The following is a 20,575-nucleotide window of genomic DNA, read 5'->3' as shown; positions in this document are numbered from 1 at the left end:
AAATATCCTTTGCAGGACTTAAAGGACCAGGTGGTACAAATAATGCAACATCAGATAAACAATAAATACTGCAGTGTGTACATAAATAAATAAATAAGTTCACCCTTACTGTTTCCCTCCTTAAGAGGGGAAAAAATAGCAGCTAGGTACTGATAATCAAATTCACTTGAATAACTAGTCATCAGGACATGTGAGCTCCTCTGTAAAAGCAGAAGTTTTGTTAGTTTGCTGGACTGGAGCATTCATGTGGCCATTAACACATGTGTCCATCAATCTGGGAAGAGCTTTAAGGCCATTTCAAAACATTTTAAAGTCCATCATTCTAGAGTGAGAAGGTGGCAAACATTCAAGAGAGCTTCCAATCCTCCCAGGAGTGGACATCACAATAAATTCACCCCGAGGTCAGACTGTGCAAGGCTTACAGAAACTCCACCCAAGAGCTACATCTCAGACTCTACAGGGCTCAGTTAGTATGTTAAATGTTAACGTTTATGACGGTACAAAAAAGACTGCACAGCTAGTGACTATGTTAACTGTAAACAATAGCAAAGGAAAAGATGCTGTTATAGAGCTGCAAGTCTGTGTACTGCGGATGTGGGAGTGGATGAATGGGTCAATAAAACACTGGACAAAAGAAGACTTTTTTTTTTTCTAACATGTATACCAGAATGAAGTGTTTATATCTGACACATCTCTTGCTGCTAGTTTGCCCCTATGGTTAATATCAGATTGTTGGGATATTTAGGATAGAGGACTTGATTAAATGCGTTTTACATTTAGTTTGGTGTAAAGTCTCTAACGAGATAAAATGAGTTAATAAGTCAGCTTTAGCAGTGGATTTGTTTATATTCTCAGACTATAAGCTCATTGTGTCCTCCGTTTCCTGCCTTCATGCTAAACTAAGCCAGCTGGTTGGCTTTATCACACTTGTCATCTAAAATCAAATGAACACTATCATCATCTTAAGCAAACAGTTGCTACCCTATTCCCACAGCGGGAGCCCAAAATGAATCCATCCGTCTTTATCAGTTCTACCTGCCCATCTGAGACCTTCGTTGTGACGCTACTATAAAGTCGGTTGCTGGGATCCATTTCATCACAGGGAGTGCAGTGAAGTTCTTCCAAGGGATCATATTGGATCTTGGATGACCCAGAGAAATTCCAGTCCAGTTGGTTGCGCTGGCACTAATGATTAACGGTCCACTAGTGACGATGGGGAGTGCCTGGTTTGACCTTTCCACATGGCTGTATTTGCAGCAGAAGTAAGTACCAGGCTTTACCATCACGATAGCCTTGCTGTGCCCAGACAGCTGCACCTTTATCCCCTTGGCCTCAGCAGCTGAGATGGAGGCCTCAGTTCAGAGAGTGCAGAGAGAGGGAGGTTTCAGCTAAATGCTGGGAAGAAGGAGCAAATACTGAGGGCACGTTAGGGCGGTCTTGGGCATCCTTTCAACTGGTCATATTTAGTAAATGCACAGTTAATATTTAATTAGACCTCATGTCTCCAATTAAGTGAAATAAACTGAATTAATTGTTTCCCATGCTCAAATTCTAAAACATTATTCAATATAATCAGTTTAATTTACACACGAGCAACAAAGAACACATCATTTTTAGTTATGCTCACATTTCATGGTTAAATCCCTTTAGCCCCCTCCCCACCCTCCACCTTTTTTTTTAATAAAAGCAGACTACACACAAAAAGATGCCACATGTCTATTACAGTGACAATAATCAGATTTTTCCCAGTCTTTCTTCAGATATAGTACAATATGATCTTCTGTCTGACAAACTGCCTTCTGACTTCAATTTAACAGTACTAGTCCAAATAACACAACCTCCTGTTTGTCTCTGCTTCCCATTTCAAACATGTCTAGCATACATAAAAACACTGCTACTGTTCTGAATTCTGAAAAATTACTGCTAATATTTTAAATAATTGGTGGGAGAAACAGAAATTTGCACAAACATATCTAGAACATGTAAACTCAGGTTAAAGCTCTCAGGATGCATCGATGCTAACTCCAGAGCCATCGCGCTTACTACATTATTAATCTGCATTTAATAGGTCTGGGGGCTCGATTCCTTGTTGTGTCACTGGAGCTGTTCTTAACCAGTTTTTAGGGTGTGGCAGGTTGGGGTTTGCCAGCACCATGAGGTGGGTGCTCTGTTTGCAAATGTTTAGGTAGGTGGCAACGTGACTTCCACATGAATGCCAGAGGGATTCCTGTTTCTTTAAAAATGGGTCATTTTTAGCCAGTTGCTGGTACATTTCTGGGGATGTATAATACAATTTTTATTTAATTATTGAAATATTAATAAAATGTTGGTGTCATGAAATTAAAACAATAGCATGCTTTCTTAAGGTGCTGTAGTTGCACAAAGGTTAAAAACAGGTCATTTTAGCCAATTGCTAGGCAGCTGCAAAGCAACATGGTCACGTCTTAATATCTGATATTGACAAGACCCTTCAGTATTATTCAGGTCACCTCTGAGTGACTGAAATAGTATGGCTGATCACTTTCTATAAGTAGTAAAAAGACAAACATGACATAAACCAGGTTGTTGTTTATAGTTGAACTGGTTGCCACAGCTGTAAGAAATCAGTATTTGCACCCAAACTTTGAGCTAAATGCTAAATGTACTGGTACTTATATAATGCTTTTCTACTCAATTAGAGGACTCAAAGATCTTTCCTCCTACAAACTCAGTTCACCCATTCATTCATGCTTAAGCACCTTTAACCGATTGTTCACAAAAACACACACATTCTCTGTTGGATGCATCAGACGTAAGTTGGGGTTCCATATCTTGCCTTCCAACCTTCCAATTAGTAAACAATCCACTCTACCTCCTGATCCTAATGCTAAGACACAAACTTCACAATGACAATGTTAGCCTGTTTCACCTTGGTTTTAATACACTGGTATACTAAAATCTACCAATTACTGGTCAGCACTAAAGTAAAAGTACCGATGAGGCAGAAGTGGTGAGCATGATTTCAATGAAAAATCTGTGAATCCCATGGCTTACATGAGTGCCAAATTTAATGGGAAACCCTCCAATAGTTGTTGACATAACCACAAAAGTTATCCCCCTGGTGGTGCAAAGGAAGCAACAACAAAGTCAAAGTTTTCACAAAGTCATTACAGCAAATCATTAATGTTGTTTTAAAAGATTATCTCCTGAGACAAATCCCTGTTAGCTGAAGTGATGGGATAGCCAGCGATATGGCTGAACCAAACGGCAATAAACATGATGGCTATAACCATAGAGACAACACCCTCATAAACTGATTTAACACTTTGTTAAGCACCAAAGTCTTTATGGCGTGCTACAAATAGAACACTTGAATCTTAGTGGAGCATTGCTGACGCATTTTCTCACTGGAGAGTGTCCAGGGACCACAGGGTCAGGAAAACCTGCCTCAGAGAGAAAGGGAGACGTTGAATGACAGAAGAAAGAGTGGGGAAGCGCCTAGGGGGTGAGGGTGGAGGGTGGCGGGGGGCTGCCGTGTGGATTAGACAGCATCAGAAAATAGTGCTACAATTTTCTGAGAAAACAAGTGGGTGTCTGTCATTAGCAAGTCTGGATATTGTAGCCAACACATGGGAGGGCTGGGAATAAATGTGGAGTCCCCCTATGAGAGTAAATATGGGGAGGCAGGAACAGATGAGACATTTGAGTAGCCACAAATCTCACAGGACAAAAAGCTTTGACATTTGACCCTTGGCATCTTTTCTATCGTATATAGAAGGCCGCAGGAATATTGTGTCATTACTCAATAGTATGCATATGCGTTAGAGTGCAATGTTGTGGTACTGATGGATAACTGCGATGGAAAGAAAACAAACAATAGCGGGGAAAGAGGAATAACTCTCTCTAAGGACTGGAAAAGGGAGGAATGATATGATAAGACTGTTCTGGGGAGAAGCAAAAATAATGAAAAAAGATAGAGTGAAGCGCAAGTGAGTGAATACATGAATCACACGGAGAGGATGTGAGCGAGTGAACAACTTCTGAGTGACCTTAAAAGGCCACATGGTTGTGCTGGGGACAAAATGAGCGAGTGAAATGGGGCCTCGGGTTTATCTCTGTGAAGCTCTGCTGTATTTATAGATCATCTCAAAAAAGAATCCCTGCCCCCTTGTAACCCCCCCACCCCTCCCCCCACATCTATCATCCCTCCCCCATTTTCAATTAGCCCCTGATGGGTGGAGTAAAGCAATCAGGAGTAAGTACAGCTCACCCGGAGCCTGCTCCCTCAGTCTGCCACAGACTCCACACAGGCACACACTCCTCAGACAGGAAGGTAAGAACCAACTCTGTTCAACTGCTCCACTCTCCATGCATTCACTCGTCCATTCTTCCACCTATCCATTCTCCTCACTGGTCTTCATTCACCATGTCTTCCATTCTCCACCACACTGGCATCCTCCCATCTGCCTCCCCACCCACCTACTCGTGCTCTCCCTTCTTCCACCTGCAGAGCATTGTGACTATTTAACTACCTCTTCCATCGCCTCACTTTCCTTTCGGCCTGTTTCATGTAGACTTGATTCCTTATTTAGTGAAAACCTTCATTGTCTCTTCCTTAAAAGATCCAGTGATGGGTAGGTTAGCTATCTTGAACCTTTTCTGCTCCCTTCTCTTCAAAACATAAACCTAACTTTTCTATTATTAAACCAGCCACTTCCTAATAACTTCTGTTGCTTTTTATGGCTTTACAGTATTTTGGTGTTTTTAGATTACACTTTTTCTAAACTGTACAAAAACTGTGGTCTCTCTCATAGAAGTGCAAATGATTGATGGGGGTTCAGATTTTTTTATTGAGTTTGCTTGAAGGGGGATCAGCAAATCAGATTAGATCAAGTTAAGATCAAATTAATGTTTAATTCTGTGTAACACTTAATTCCATTGTCCACTTACAAGGTTGTTATGTGACTGAAAAGGAATTCCTTCAAGACTGTTAGGTCAGGAGAGTAGAACACTAAAGTAGGCTAGCATCTGTAAAGATGAATAAAAGGCTGCGATTTTAAGCTTTTCTCCACTTTTTCTGGCGTTATGATGCGATCACACAATTCCTTTTTGCAGTTTGATTCTAACTAAACTTTCTTAGACCCAAATATAAATGATCCAGCGCATGCCATACATGCACAGATCTTATGAAAACACTGTAAAATAAGCAGTTCTCTACAAGGCACCCTGTGTTTAGACACAAGAACCTTTTAACAATTCACTTTTCTGTAAACTCGCTGTAGCTCAGGTTGACTCCCAGATGGGGAGCATCAAAGAGACCCCAGAAGCTGGGAAACAGCTGCATGGCATGTCTGAATGGCTGGAGCTTTCATTTGCGGCAGTTCAGATTAGCCTTTTTTTATTTTTAGGAGTCAGATAAATCCTTATATAAGCTAGGTGAGTCATGGTGGGAGTGATAAACAATGAGGGAATGTGGGAGTGGTCTGAGAATGCTTAGAGCAGAAAGGACGGGCAGATTAAACGTCTCAGCTTCAGCTAGATAAAAGATACTAACCTTTTGAATGTGGGGAGCATCGCAAATCACTCACGGATCTCGTTTTGGACCACTTAGGTGGAAATCCACGGTGATCAAAAATAGATCAAAGGGAAGAGCAATAAGATTATGGGGATGACAACAGAGAGCAGCTCAATTCAAAGCAGAAATATGAATTTAAGCTTATGGTTTCTGGAGGGGTTTTTTGTCTTGATCCGCTTTACTTGGTGAGATCTTAGGTGGTATTTAATTCTGTCTTGGAGAATGGAACTTCATCGCCCCTTTTTTTGCCATGCATCTTCTCTCTTACCCACAAAGAAATACTCAAATAAATAGCTTATATCATCCTCGTTTAACCAAGAGTAGCTGTATAGGCACAGGTGGGATAGCCGAGAGCTCAACAGGCAGACCACAAACAGCTGCAGATTGTGAACAGTCATTATTACGAGCGTCGTTTAAACCCACTTATGCACGGACGCGCACACACAGTGACAAGGGATACTGTGATCTGGCGCTGACAGCTGGAGGTGAGGTGATAAATGGGTCGGCGTATAGTGGCGTAGTGTGTGTTGGTATGCAACGGGGCAAGAGTTGACTGTCTCTAAGCAGGACTGATAGGAGTTATTTATATCCGCCTCATCGCTCACCTTCTCATCTGTCACAAAATGAAGGACGCCTGAGAGATGGGAGAGGAAGATGAAAGAGGGAAATGCATGGAAAAACTCTGCAACTTGTAAAGTGACAGGTCTACTAATGCGTCCTAGAAAACGCTATTAGTCGGAAGTTCGATTTCTAAGAAATAGCTCTCTGATGATTCCCAGCATCGCTCCAAGGATTAATTGGAGCAGGGAAGCAAAATGGCAAAAGTTTCTATGGTACTTGATATAAGCGTTCATATCCTGTATATATAATGTTACCCTTTGGCTCTTTTGTTTCTTTCTCTCTCAGCTGAGCAATCCTAGGTCAAAATGACAGAACGCTACGACTGCCACTACTGCAAAGAGTCCCTGTTTGGGAAGAAGTATGTTCTGCGAGAGGAAAATCCCTACTGTGTGAAATGTTATGAAAGCCTGTACTCCAACACCTGTGAGGAGTGCAAGAAGCCTATTGGCTGTAACACCAGGGTAAGAGATATAAAATGAAGAAATGCATACATACAAGAACAAGTAGAGAACAAGAACAAGAGTGCTGCTCTTTCTGCAGGATCTTTCCTACAAGGACCGTCACTGGCATGAGGAATGCTTTAAGTGCTTCCAGTGCAAGCGCTCCCTGGTGGACAAGCCCTTCTCTACCAAGGATGAGCAGCTCCTTTGCACCGAGTGCTACTCCAACGAGTATTCCTCCAAGTGCCATGAGTGCAAGAAAACCATCATGCCAGGTAGGAAGAAAACTGAAAAAGATCAGCAGAGTAGCTAGAAAAATAACGTTAATTTGTCACTCAATTTTAAATTGGATCATTGCATAAATAAAAAGTCTCCCATCTCACTATATAGACTGGTTTTAAAGAAATTACAACAAAGGTGAGAAGATTATGCAGATTATATTATATCAAAGTTGTGATGAGAATAAAATCCACTATTGTAGGCTGAGTTATGGCTGACCTTCTATGCTGGAAAAACAGAGCTGTAGCCCGGAGGGTAGGAAAGCACCTCAGAGGTCTGGAGGTTGCCTGTTTAGTGCAGGATCTCTACAAAAATAAGGATAATGTGGAGTAATTTAACTAAAGCTAAAATGCAATTAAACCTACTAATATAACTAGACTGAGAAGTTCGAAACAGTACTGATATTGTTTGTGCTATTTTCCCATTGGATGAACAAGAAGATTTCCTTTTTTTTTCCTTTTGATTAGCTGGGCACGATACATGTCCATTAGTCCTGTTGGGCTCGTTATATATTTTGTCCAGATTGCTCTAGTACAGTTATAATAATATAGGGTATAAACACATTAATTTTATCATTACATTTACAGAAACCTGTTTTCTTTTCACTTTAATAGGTACAAATAAAGTAACAACTAATTACTAAGTATTTGTGTCCTATTCCTATACACTTAACCCTGAGCAGTGGTCAGTATGGAGCAACATGCGGTACATACTATAGAATAAAACCATACCTTGTTAGGCCTTTGGAGTACTAGAACATGTATACTGTGTTGACTCAAAATTGAATTTAATCATTAGTTGTAAACTTACTATTTTCTGAAGGCTCCAGGAAGATGGAGCACAAGGGGAACAGCTGGCACGAGACCTGTTTCACCTGCAAGCGATGCCAGCAGCCTATTGGCACCAAGAGCTTCATCCCCAAGGACAACCAGAACTTCTGCGTGCCCTGCTATGAGAAGCAGTTTGCCATGCATTGTGTGCACTGCAAGAAGGTAGCACATCCACTGCTACATCCAATGATATCGAGTAAAATGTACTTTCAAAGTAGCTCACCATTAGTCTCCATTTTCACACTACATGTTATTGTTGCATGTGTAACGGCACTAAAGTGTGGCAGTAACCCGGCTCCCTCTAAATAGCCCATCACCACTGGCGGGGTGACCTACCGTGACCAGCCCTGGCACAAGGACTGCTTCCTTTGCACTAGCTGCAAGCAGCAGCTGTCTGGACAGAGGTTTACCTCCAGAGACGACTTTGCCTACTGCCTCAACTGCTTCTGCAACCTTTATGCTAAGAAATGTGCCTCGTGCACCACCCCCATTAGCGGTAATCTTTCATCACTGTGTCAACTGAACCTAATAAGGCTCATTTATAACAGGTTTGTCAATTGTATTGACTTCAACTTGATATTCTCAGGTCTTGGTGGCAGCAAGTACATCTCCTTTGAGGAGCGCCAGTGGCACAATGACTGCTTCAACTGTAAGAAGTGCTCCGTGTCCCTGGTTGGCCGTGGCTTTCTCACCGAACGCGACGACATCCTGTGCCCAGAGTGCGGCAAAGACATCTAATTCAGCCTGAGTGATGACCGTTACATCTGACGGGATGACTGCTTTATGATCAGGGAATGATGCAGAGTTGATAAATTCTATTTGAGCACAGTGCATAACATCTATAACATCGTTACTACAAAGCATTACTATGAATGTACATGAAATACAAGCTACTAACAGTGTTGTTTGAGATTAGAGAGTTAATTTAAGTTAAATGTTCACTCTTTGAGGAAAAAAAAGTAATTACTAATCAATAAATGTAGGCATGAATCTACTGTAATGTGCTCATGAAGAGAAAATGTTTCCAAGTAGATACTGTATGAAGGATTCTGAAGAAAATCTACAATATTACTGCACAATATCAGCTTTGCAGAATAATAGTAATTACTGCTTTGTGCATGTAATTAGAGGTTTTGTGACGTTTAACCACTTAAATATAAAAATTGCATATTTATTCTTATAACGGAATAAATATGAATAAATTGCATGAAAGATGAAAAATATAAATAAATACATTCTGCATGAAATAAGATGATTTCAGGATTTCTAAACATAACACAAAAACAAAAAAACAAACAAAAAAAAAATTAAAAATGGCCAAGTCAAAATGAGAAAAGATTAAAACTGTTCTAGAGAAGCACTACAGATTGCTCGGTGGAAGATTTTTATCATTTCATTCAGTTTTACCCCAATGTTCAGTTGAACATCATGTCAAACATGACACATAAAGCCTGTGAAGTTTCTAACATAATTAAATCAATAAACATCCTTAATTTTTTTATTGAATTCATTTTTTATAACAAACACTGATTCAAAGCACATTTTCCGGTGTCTTTTAATGAACTCCACATCAGTAACTGCAACATCAATTCGCCTTTTCTCCAGTAAATAGACTTCAAAAGTTCTGCATTCTTGGTTTTGCCCAAGCTCGTTTCGTGTGTCTGAATTATTAAAAACTGGTATTCAAATGCAGCCCAGTTTCTGAAAAGTTTGAAAACTGTAAAATGTTAATACAATTTGCAAGTCATATCAACTATTGAAAAACAGGTTGTTGTGTTTTTAAGTGGTATGTTTAACACTGTGTTGCTCATCACAGTACCAGTGTTTGGAAAATGAGGAGGTAAATTCTTGTAGTTCTCAAAGTCGTCCTTGGGTTGGGATTTCAGGGCTTCTTTGGTCATATTTTTGGGCGTTTTTCCTACTAAGCTACACTGTTGGCTCAGCAATGTTGGCTAAAATAAGCAAGAGGCCTCCACGGAAAGTCTTCTGGATGCAAGTATGTGACGCTGTATTGTTTAACATTATTGATGCCTTCACAGATGTTGCTCAGTCTATGTTCACTAACGTAAACGTAAGCACAGATGCTGCCTTTGCTCTTTAGTGTCAGCAAGGCAGGCCGTCCCCCTACCGCACGATTTTCAAATACCGTATGACTTCAAATTTACATTTTTCTGATCACAGGAGAGCGTTTCATTTCACTTTAATCCACTGTTTTCACACTTACTTGTTTTTTAAAACTTTGCATAGTGTTGTTTAACTTGTATTTTTGGTTTAAATAATTTGTGTTAATTTGTTCATATAGAGAAGATTAGCTTTAGATTTTTTTTAATAAAAACACCCCCAATTCCCAAAAATATAAAAACAGACTGCAATGATTTGCAAATTTTATGAAATTTAATGAAACCATATTTTATTCACAACGAAATATAGAAAACGTCAAATGTTTAAACTGAGACATTCTTTTATTTCATAAAAAATACTTGCTTAATTCAAATTTAATGGCAGCGACATGTGATGGAACTAGTTTGCAGCTAGTTAGGTTAATTGGTAACAGATCGTAACATAAGCTGGTATACAAAAAGGAGCATCTTAGAGAGGCAGAACTTCTCAGAAGTAAAGCTGTGCACAGGTTCACCAATCTGCAAATAACTGTGTTCACAAATTTTGCATCAGTCTATTTAGAGTAATGTTCTTCAATGTAAAATTGTGAAGAGTTTCTCATTATCTCAGTACATAATATCAGCAGAATATTCAGAGAATCTCTGTGCACACCAACAAGGTGAAAACTCAGTATTGGATGCCTGTGATCTTCGCGACCTCGGGCAGCACTGCATTGAAAACAGGCAGGATTCTGTCACAGATCACTGCACGGGCTCAGGAAGACTTTCAGAAATCACTGTCTGTAAACACAGTTCCCTATGGCATCCACAAGAGCAGGTTAAAGCTTAATCATTCCAACAAAAAAAAAGCTATATGTGAACATGATCCAGAGACACAGCTCTTATCTCTGGGCCAAGGCTCATTTATAATTGCCGAGACAAAGTGGAAACTGTTCGCCAGTCAGATGAGCTGAAATTTGAATTTTTGGGGGTGGAAAACATGGATGCTATATCATCTGGACTAAAGAGAGGGACCATCCAGCTTCTTATCCATGTGCTCAAAGGTCTGCATCTTTGATGTTATGAAAACAAGAAGGGAAAATGTGGCATATCATAAAACGAAAAATACGACAAAGCTGACCCAAGACTGTTGAACAGCTAGAATCTTCTATCAGACACGAACAGGACAGTCCGCTCCCAAAAAGTCCAGCAGCTGGTCTCCTCAGTTTCCAGATGTTCACGGACTGTTGTTACAAGAAGAGGTGATGCTACACATTGGTAAATGTGGCCCTGCCCCAACTTTTTGAGATGTGTTAAGGCCATCCAATTCATAATGACTTTATTTTCTTCTTAAAGTGGCACGCTGCCAGGTCAAACATGTGATATGTTTTCTATATTTTATTGTGAATAAAATATGGGTTTATGAGATTTTCAAATCATTGCATTCTGTTTTTATTTACATTTTTGCACAACATCCCTTAATGTTTGGAACAGTATTTACAAAAGTGGTCCTTTTGAAAAACTCTGTCTCTCTGCGATGCTCTTTTTATATCCAAGTAATTACTGGTCTATTAATAATACAGTTCAATATCATTTTTATTTATCCCATCGTTATGTGCAGCATATGTAAAATCTCACACCAGAGTGACATTTCAAAATCCTGGAAAACTTGTGTAGTGCTCAACAAATGCAAATCTCAGTTGAATTCATAACAGAAATGATAAAAAGTCACTGATCACACAACTTCTAAAACATGATGCTCACCATGATCTGTCTATATTCATTTACAATACACCAAAGAAACAGAAGTGTCTCATAACACGTCTGCATTGCCTCTTGCTTACTTCCATTGTTATCACATTATAAGATCCTTTAGCCTCCAATTGAACACACAGCCATCATTCATCACCCCGGGGCCTTTTAACCTAAACCAGCAACAGAATAAAAAGAGCAATAATTCACCTCACTCATTTTGGAAAGGACTTAATGCAAGTTGCTGATTAATGCTGGTAAGGGCACTTGAGGTTTTGGAAAACATCAAGGAAGCTCATGACTTTATCCCAGTTCGTAAGCTCTTATAACTGAATGGCAACAGTTAAGCAGCTTTGACCCACAGCTAGAAGGGTTTCCACCTCTTTCTGTGGATAAATGAGTTGGGAAAATTGTGATGGGACACCTAAGATAGTGGGCAACCACAGGTTACAGACAGGGAAAGGAGTGGTCTGTCTGCTGGACCTTGAGGTCCCATCAGGTCTGTATGAAAAAGAGGCCAAAGATCAGGGCCAAGTCACATGCTGGATCTTGTTCTTCACTTCCGGAGACTTCAGTGCCCCCTAAAACGATGGAGGATAATACATAAACAGGCATTACGAACTGCATATCTTTCTTTTTTCTTTTTAAATAAAATGCTTTTTTATTATAAATGTCCTTACAGATTCTTTAGAATATCTCCAAACATACAAACAGTATGAACACTTGTGGATTACTTTCTTTGTGCATGAATAACTGAGGAGAGAAGTTCCTACCAACGTATTTGCTTCTCGTTTGAGGTTTGTTGTGTCACTGCTGCGCTGACTGGATGGAGAGGAAGATGTGTTGCCTGAGAGTTTGCGGATGGGGTTGGAAAGATTTGCTGCTGGTGGAGGTTTTAATCTGTCGTTGCTTCCTATTGGCACTATACTTCCCTCTGGTTTCTTCACTTTCAGTGGGCCAGAGTGAGAGGAGCTCCCATCGTACACAATCAGAGGCCTCTTTCTACTGTGGTCACTGCTGGAGCTGAAAAACCATAATAATCAGTTTCTCAAATGCCTTAATCTTATTTTAACATTACAGGCTTCAACTTTCTTTTGTTTTGCCACATTTACACCTGGACTGTGTCTGTACGTGTTTTCCAGATACTGATATATATATTCCATGGATGAAAGTTCTCATTTCTGTTTTACAAACTTTTGAATATGTTTTTTTTTCATGCATTTTTATTCCTATACCTTGCTGAAAGACTTTCAACCAGAACAGAAACTATTATAGCTGAAAAAAGTGCACCAACATCATATTAAAACCAATGATTTAAGAATGGGATGTCACTTAAGTTCATATATGTGTGAAGCCAGATGAGCAAGTACTTTTAGCAATATAGTGCATCTGTCCTGGAGCCTGTCACAGAGTTGTTACGTCTGTGGACTGATCAGTGAAATAATAGTTATAACACATTCGTTTCGCCTTTCATAGAACAGGGCAAATTATTTGGTCCAAATTCTAACATCATAGTCAAATTATCTATATGCAGACAGCTTAAAACTGCACATGAAATTACTAAATATCTGAAGCTGTGGACCCATACTTATCTGCCCGGTGAGCTGCCGGCGTTTGCCTCCCTCGGCTCTTCTCCATCCTCCGTCCCCAGCGGGTGTTGGGTAAAGTCCTCTGCGGCAGAGGGATGACATGCCGCAGGTAGAGCTCTGTGAGCTGGTCCCTGCTCCCACAGTCTCTGGTACTCACGTTTTTCTAATTCAGAGAAAAATACCTCCACTTTAAAAATCACAAGCAGCGCCTCGAGTTGAGTGTACTTAAAGAGTAACCAGAGAGGTGTCTCGCTTCTTAGCTTGCATGCTAACATTTCCGCATTCTTCATTTATTCTCGCATCAAATGACATTTCTAGAGCTCATTTTAAGACACCGACTTACCTCATTTAAAATTAGCCTCATAAAGTCCTGAGACAACAACTCAGGGTGAAGCAAGAGATCCGCATCAGAAGTACCAGCAGCCTTTCCATTTTGCCCCGTGGAAGTCGCCATGTTTGATTTTCTTCTTCGCTGTTGGAGGTATACGACAGTTTGCATCCTTGAGATTACAGTAATATTACTGCCTCCTATTGGTTTTAGACACTTAAAACCGTTTAAATATTTGGCATGTATTTATTAGTAGTGGTTATTTACCTCTAATTTTATTTTATTTCAGTTAGTTTTATTACTTTCAAAAGTCTATTTCTTATTTTTATTTTAGTTAACTAACTTTTTTTCATATCTAGTTTTAGTCTAGTGTTACTTAACAATAATAACCTTGATGAGCATCATTATTTTTTTGGTTTGTTTGGTTCTATTTTTGTTTTTTCACTCTGTGGTGTTCACGTGTAATTCAGACTAAACCCAGCAACATTAGCAAGCGACAATTTAGCCATCAATAATAAATGCAATAATAAAAAGTAATAGAAAAGTAATAGAAAAATAAACGTTTTGGACTTTTTGGTTTGGTATTGTGAGTTATTTCCTCACATTTTTATATACCAAGATGAATGTTTAAAAAATGTTGTTTTGGCTCATGTGGATCTTATTTTTAATTCTTAGATGAAAATACTTTTTTGCATTTCATAATCCTAAAGCATGCTCTGGTAGGTTGAGATCAGTTGACTGACTTGAAGAATATCCTATTTTTTTGCCATGGGAAACATTTGGTTTGCAGTATGCTTTGGTTCATTATGCATTTGATCTGTACGATCAGTTCTGCAGCAGAGAGTATAGCCCTGTTTACTTCACAATTGATCCTGCTACCTCCATCAGCAGTCAAGCTGAAAGTCTGCACTTGACTTGTTTAATCCTCTGGGGTGGTACACGGGGGTGACATTAAAAAAACTATGTCACTGTCATGGCCCTTTACAAATAATGCCCTTGTGCAGGGCTTGCTCTTTTAATGTAATGAGCTTACTCGTTCTACATGCTTTATCGTTAGAGAGGAAGAGAGTCAAAGAAACTTTAATCCAAAACTATATTTATTTACATATCTTATGTGACATGATAATGCAGTTAACACTCATTCCTCTATAACAGAAACATTAAGACTCATGAATCAGCTGACAGAGGGCTGTGTTTCTACACAAATTTCATCAAATACTTTTTAACAGCGGTCTGACTTTCATCTGAGAACACCACCAAACATCAATACTGTAATTTGTTTTTGTTTTTCTGAATCTTAGCACATAACTGACAACATAATTATTATCAACGGTACAGCTTCAGACTAATGAAACAACAAAATAACAGCTCAGGGACAGCACAGGAAACAGAAAAATAAAGCAAAAATGGAAGATAAAAAACTGTTGGTTTTTTTTTTAATGTCAGTATGTTTCAGAAGCTTACGTGGCCATGAAGCTGAGTGAACACTTTGACTTTATTTATTAAAACAGCAGACAAATGATTGTCACCACCAGATCAGTTCAGTTGTCAGCAATTGTGATTTTCACATGACCTTCCCCAACAGGAGGGAGTCATGGGACTGTAAATGCTCCAGTTTCAATAAAGTTAAAACCAATTTGCTCTCGTGGTAACATTTTTTTGTTCACAAGAACTTTATTACTTTAAAGGGAACTTCAGTAACATCCCATTGCTTATCAAAAAGTTAAAAACAATAGACTGCACTGGGGTTCGTCCCTGTGTCACACAGCTGACTGTGTCTCACTGCAAACATAGATATTGCTGGGCCTCACTCTTCTGTGGCTCCTGCCCGGCACTCTGGGACACAGTCTGCAGCTTTTCGGAATGAACTCCTGACAGGCCTCCCTGAACTTCCTGATCCTCCAGCAGTAGATGACGGGGTTGAAGACTGTCTTCAGGTAGCTGAGCCACAGAGCGCCTATGCTGATGGGGTAGAAGACTGAGCTGTAGTAGAACTGCCGGCTGAACACGGCCAGCAGGCTGACGATGGTGTGAGGGAGCCAGCACACTGAGAAACCAACAAAGAGGATGAGGATGGTGGTGAAGGCTCGGGTTTTGAAGCTCATATCCACCTTGACCTGAGGCGGCCGCTGCAGCCCGGTAAGTCTCATTTTGCTGACTTGGTTTAGGGCTGGCAGACAGGAATGCTCGGTGGTATGGTTGTGGATGCGCAGGGTGTTGCGGCGCACCGTGTTGAGGATGCACATGTAAGAGTACAGCATGACAGTAAATGGCACAAAGAAAACCGCTACAGCCAACAGTACTGTGTATCCACGGTCTGCCAGGGACTCGCTGTATCCCAGCACACACTGTGGCGCCCAGGCGCCCCCGATACCTGCCGCACCCGCCCTCCACCCAACCACAGACGGCAGGGACACACACAGGCTCAGCACCCAAGAACCTGCGATCAACAGTTTAGCTCTGTGCGGGGTCAGTTTGTCCTGCCGCTGCACAATGATCAGGAAACGGTCCACACTGATAATGAGGAGGATGGACACCCCCTCCAGGACGAACAGCCAGTACAGCATGATGGAGGCGCGGCAGAAACCGCTCCCAAAGCTCCAGTCTGCAGTGGCCACGGTGACTGCAGTGAAGGGCATGCAGAGCACAGAGAGCATGATGTCTGAAAAGGCCAGAGTGGCAAGCAGGAGATTGATAGCAGAACGCATGGCAGGTTTCTGGTAAACAATCAGACACACGATCGCATTGCCGAGGAAACCGATAGTAATCATAAAGATCATTATGGCTGCCAGGGTCACACGGAGAGTGACTGATATGAGAGGAGTCGTAGCTTCTGAAGGGAGGCTTTCTGACGTTTCCTCTACGCTGTTCGGGTCCATGCAGTTACACTCCTCCATGAAGCTTTCATTACAAAAAGCCATAGCAGCGATTATTCAGGGATATGAGACCAGAAAAGATGAACATTTCTGGCTATGCCCGTGGTTCAGAGGTAAAGCTGTCCTCCAGCACTTGAGATTCCATTGGAATACCTATGATTAAAAAAAAAGACAAAAAAACATTCACATAAGGCATTTGTGAATAAAAAAGAAAAACAGTCAAACACATTAGTAGGATGAATCAGAGATTTTAATGGATGGTCTCTTTAGAAGCTGTGATAAATGTGCCAAAAAACAATAGAAAAAAAGGGAGTCTAATAACTGATCTATTAGTCAGTGATAACTGTAAACATGAAATAGTGAGAGGAGGAATGACGTTCACTAAATGTGATCAACCCAGAAACACACCACACTAAGAGTTAAAGCCACACGGGACAGAGATGTGTCGTTCACCGGCCTCGCTGAGGTTGATGATTAACAGCCAAGCTGCTTCACACATGAATAGAAATACACACATTTACACATCACCCAGGGTGTAGTCAACTGTCAGCTTAGCAGAATCTCGCTCTTGGTTAATGCTACAGATGGTGACACATTTGTGATGAAACAGAACTTTCTACAAGAGGGCCGCAGTTTTTACTTCCTGCTGCCGATCGAGGGACCAGAGTGTAGAGACTTAGAGTTAAGGCTGTTTTGAGGTCACTATGGCATTCACAGCCCCCATGCAGCCCTCCAGTCTGGACAGGTATCTAGCATCTGGGCCTAGGGGTCCACTACCCCATGCTTTGTTGCCTTACTTACCTACTCTGATTTCAGCATCCTATCAGCAAAATGTAACCAAGCTAACATTCATTCGAGTATTTACCTCTCAGGATATCTTTGATGAAAAAAGATGTGTGGCTTCAGTTGTGTCTCGAGTCCCTGTAACACATCAAAATTGTAAATATGCTGCATAGTTGATAAAATAACCTAAAATAAAAGAGGAGCCACGTGATTTCAGATCGTGGGCCCATCCAGACAGGAAAAGTGAAAATATGCCTTTTTAGTGACTGTAGCTACATTCTGGCACACGCACAAACACACAAGTCATGGCATAGTGTTGCCGGCTGTTGCCACGGCAACAAGGTCAGCGGCTCCATGGCAACAAGCAGCCCTTACTCTCATCTCTTGTACAAGAGTCTATGACAAAATATTTTCTGGATCTCATGATTCGCCGAAAGACTTTTTTTTTTTCCCAAGACGCAACCTCACAGTCAGAGAAGACTCCCTGACCGCTCGCCTCTGTCTTAAAACCAGATCACAGCTGTTTGGTTTCAGCAGTGAAGAAAGTCACATGTGGAAAACAAACCAGCCTGTCTACTAAGACAATAATAATTTCAATCCTTTACTTGTACTGAATACCAGCGATCTTAATTATGCTGCTGTGCTGACTGCTAGCTGCAGATCTGCAGGGTGGCCTAATCTTAAGCATCTAAATACTCTAAAAACTCTTATGAAGTACATATAATTTACAGCTGCTCTGATCATAGCTGATATTTACTGCTTTGCACCATGCCATCATCTCCATGTGCTGATTCTCCCTTTCTTCATTTCTTTCTTTTTCTCTTGTCATGGCTCCTGCACCCAGCCTGTACAGCCTGTTCTTGCCTTAACATGTAACAGCTTTCACACACTGGCCCGTCGCAACAGGCTAAATTTTGCATATATTACACGCCAAAGACACAACGCCCTGTTTTTCTCTGCGCACTGCCCGACACAATGAACCATAAATGAACATCTGCAGGCGCTGACGGGACTTACCTTGACTATTACCGGGTTGTATACTTGTCTCTGGTCGAGCCAGTCAGCTCGGTGACGGTGTCTCTCCTCCGGTGCCTGCTGAGGTTTTCCAAAAATATCCCACTTTGAACATTTCACTGCCGATCGATCCCCACCGTGCCGCCTGCGGATGATGCTGACGCCAGAGGAGCAGGTGGTCTCACATTTAAAGGAGCAATGTGTCAAAATTGACCATCCTTATAATCCTAATCCTTATTATTGTTACGATTAGCGCGGTCAACTGTAAGTATAGTGTGGATCGAGCAGTTGCTGATGTGCCGAATATCCGAAAAAAATGAACGAATTTTTTTAAAACACACGAAGCATATCACGGTAATAGTTTTTTATTTACTTCCAAGGGTTACATTAGTAGGACATACATTAATGTTCAAAAGTATCGATCTACACCTGTTCATCTTTAGATTTATTGTTATCAGTCCCATTGGCACAGGCGTTTCCTATAGAGTCAGGCCCTGAGCCATGTAGTTTGCCTTAAATATTTGTGAAAGAATGGGTCGTTTTAAAAAGCTCACTGCTATCCGGTTGTTCAGTGATGACGCGACGAATCCTACTTCCGGGCCTAAAGTAGCCTGCGTTTAATATGGCTTTTGTGTTGTTAACATGTTTAATGCTTTGTATTTTCTTCTATTTAATCTCAAAAAGCTCATTAAACAGTCAGTGATCACCGTTGACCTCCCTCGGCTTTTATTACCGCTAATCATTTATTTAAGCTCAGTTTTTAAAACCTTACGATGTAACTACAGCACAGCCCATGCAGCAGTATATGAATAACTAACCTCGTATTGTGGATGGATTATCTCAGTTGTTCTCCTGGCTGAAGTTTGGTCCGTTTACAGCATCCTGCCATGCGATTACATTTGTTCCTGACCACTGAGAACACTCACGTTAACTTTTATCGAGTGGAAAAAAAGTTAGCTTGTTTATATTATGCTAACATAGCTGTGTCGCTAGCGGTCACGTAGCACATCATTATATACCAGCTAGCCAAACTTCAGTAACCCTACAAACGTCACTGCTGTTTAGTTTTCTGTCTTCATTTATGTTGGAAGAGATAGCAGAGCTGTACGTTTGAATTTGTTTCTAAACCCCTGCAGTCAGGACATGCTATATTGTATTTAGATGGAAGCTAGCGAGCTAACTTCCTGCTAACTTCTAACTCCGTTAAATGTCATAAATTCCGTTTTCATGGATGCCTGGATGCTAAACTCAATTGTTACACCTGGTAGAGAAGAACGCTGATCATTTTATTAAAGATGAAAGACTTTAGACAGTGTTTTAACTCTCAGTAATGCCACAGTGATCATTTGATATATGGACCTGCAGCAGAGTTTAGGCCGAGACACGGCTAGTGACGTCAGACTGAACAGGAAACAGGAAAGTGCCTTTACAAAATTTCTAAACCTCTTAGATCACCTAAAATGTCCAATTGTAACTTGATATACAATGAAAAATCACCGAACATGTCTTTGAATTATATATTTATTTCAGCAAATAAAAAATAATTTGAAAATATCATGTGGTGAAATTTTTATTAACCATTCTGGTTTAAGAACAACATTTACAATTTAAATTAATAGTTTATGCCATTTAAATATGCAGCTGTGTCAGAGATTAGCTTAAACCCCGCCCCCAAACCTTTGAAGGTTCAACTTCAAAGAAAAGTGGATGACGTCGGAGTGGCTGCAGCCGATCGTGGGCGGGGCTTAAACCCACATATAGGGGCCGTCCAGAATCCCATGCATTTAGTTTACAAAGAGCACACATGCCTAGTACAACTCCAACCAGCTAACAATTTATTTCCACTTCTACATTTCAATCAGAAAAATAGTAATGACAACTCCACACAGTTACACCTCAGTAGAAACATGGAAGTCCTTAAGTGACCACTTTTTTGGTACAATTGTACCACAGTGGCAATCTCTGCAGTTCAACCCAGAGTACTGCAACACTGAGCTGCCTTCCACTTTGCTGAAAGACATGTTGAAACTTTGTTCCATGTTAGTGGATGCAATGGACACAACCGTGGAGAAGGGAGATCCAGTGTCCACGCAGACTGATGAGGTCTGTCTTCACTCAGTGAACACAGAGTCCCATGAGAAAACAGAAACTCCAGGACTGGAGGACTCTTCAGACTCAATAAACCTCAAGCTGCATTTGACTGCAGAGGAGAGCAGTCTTGATAAAACATCCACAGATGACAGTGAAAATAGAGAAATTCTAACACTGGATCGTGTACCTGCACCACCCTGCATATATCCAGATATTTTTATAAGTTTCAGTGAGTCATCTGAGGAAGAAGCATCTGTGTCGTCCCAGATGTTTCCTCCTCAAACCCAAACCACCGCCACAGTAGAACCGAAGAAAAAGT

At 40.7% G+C, this 20,575-nt stretch overlaps 3 protein-coding genes across 4 annotated transcripts; 1 reads left to right on the top strand and 2 right to left on the bottom strand.

Moving 5' to 3' along the window:
- Positions 1 to 4,202: 4,202 nt before the first annotated feature.
- LOC100705254 (four and a half LIM domains protein 2) lies at positions 4,203 to 9,223 on the top strand. Its single transcript, XM_003452953.5, has 6 exons — positions 4,203 to 4,312; positions 6,461 to 6,636; positions 6,716 to 6,890; positions 7,717 to 7,886; positions 8,034 to 8,220; positions 8,311 to 9,223. Exons 2-6 carry the CDS (start codon positions 6,481 to 6,483, stop codon positions 8,460 to 8,462), a joined length of 840 nt encoding a protein of 279 aa, XP_003453001.1. The 5' UTR covers positions 4,203 to 4,312; positions 6,461 to 6,480; the 3' UTR covers positions 8,463 to 9,223.
- A 1,394-nt stretch (positions 9,224 to 10,617) lies between these two features.
- Positions 10,618 to 13,662, bottom strand: lg16h2orf49 (linkage group 16 C2orf49 homolog). The gene is made up of 4 exons (XM_005457823.4): positions 13,508 to 13,662; positions 13,164 to 13,327; positions 12,349 to 12,598; positions 10,618 to 12,156 (listed from the first exon to the last, which is right to left on the bottom strand). The coding sequence occupies exons 1-4, from the start codon at positions 13,616 to 13,618 to the stop codon at positions 12,100 to 12,102; spliced, it is 582 nt and encodes a 193-aa protein (XP_005457880.1). The 5' UTR covers positions 13,619 to 13,662; the 3' UTR covers positions 10,618 to 12,099.
- A 909-nt stretch (positions 13,663 to 14,571) lies between these two features.
- Positions 14,572 to 18,733, bottom strand: gpr45 (G protein-coupled receptor 45). 2 transcript variants are annotated; one of them, XM_005457825.3, is made up of 3 exons: positions 18,169 to 18,733; positions 17,234 to 17,289; positions 14,572 to 16,521 (listed from the first exon to the last, which is right to left on the bottom strand). In XM_005457825.3, the coding sequence occupies exon 3, from the start codon at positions 16,411 to 16,413 to the stop codon at positions 15,253 to 15,255; it is 1,161 nt and encodes a 386-aa protein (XP_005457882.1). In that variant the 5' UTR covers positions 16,414 to 16,521; positions 17,234 to 17,289; positions 18,169 to 18,733; the 3' UTR covers positions 14,572 to 15,252. The 2 variants fall into 2 exon arrangements, with proteins under 2 accessions (XP_005457882.1, XP_005457883.1); XM_005457826.3 differs by lacking the exon at positions 17,234 to 17,289.
- Between the last annotated feature and the right edge of the window lie 1,842 nt (positions 18,734 to 20,575).

This window comes from Oreochromis niloticus, linkage group LG16 (assembly GCF_001858045.2).
Source record: "Oreochromis niloticus isolate F11D_XX linkage group LG16, O_niloticus_UMD_NMBU, whole genome shotgun sequence".
Classification (NCBI taxonomy): domain Eukaryota; kingdom Metazoa; phylum Chordata; class Actinopteri; order Cichliformes; family Cichlidae; genus Oreochromis; species Oreochromis niloticus.
This window is presented reverse-complemented; position numbering and strand designations above follow the sequence as displayed.

What these genes read in the sequence shown, in the direction of transcription:
- gpr45 (XM_005457825.3), bottom strand. Translation starts at nt 16,413, where the DNA reads ATGGCTTTTTGTAATGAAAGCTTCATGGAGGAGTGTAACTGCATGGAC.
- lg16h2orf49 (XM_005457823.4), bottom strand. Translation starts at nt 13,618, where the DNA reads ATGGCGACTTCCACGGGGCAAAATGGAAAGGCTGCTGGTACTTCTGAT. An exon ending in GCAGCTCACCGGGCAGATAA is followed by an intron (nt 12,599 to 13,163) that starts GTATGGGTCCAC and finishes ATGGTTTTTCAG; the next exon opens with CTCCAGCAGTGACCACAGTA. An exon ending in AACGAGAAGCAAATACGTTG is followed by an intron (nt 12,157 to 12,348) that starts GTAGGAACTTCT and finishes CCATCGTTTTAG; the next exon opens with GGGGCACTGAAGTCTCCGGA.
- LOC100705254 (XM_003452953.5), top strand. Translation starts at nt 6,481, where the DNA reads ATGACAGAACGCTACGACTGCCACTACTGCAAAGAGTCCCTGTTTGGG. An exon ending in CTATTGGCTGTAACACCAGG is followed by an intron (nt 6,637 to 6,715) that starts GTAAGAGATATA and finishes CTCTTTCTGCAG; the next exon opens with GATCTTTCCTACAAGGACCG. An exon ending in ATTGTGTGCACTGCAAGAAG is followed by an intron (nt 7,887 to 8,033) that starts GTAGCACATCCA and finishes CCCTCTAAATAG; the next exon opens with CCCATCACCACTGGCGGGGT.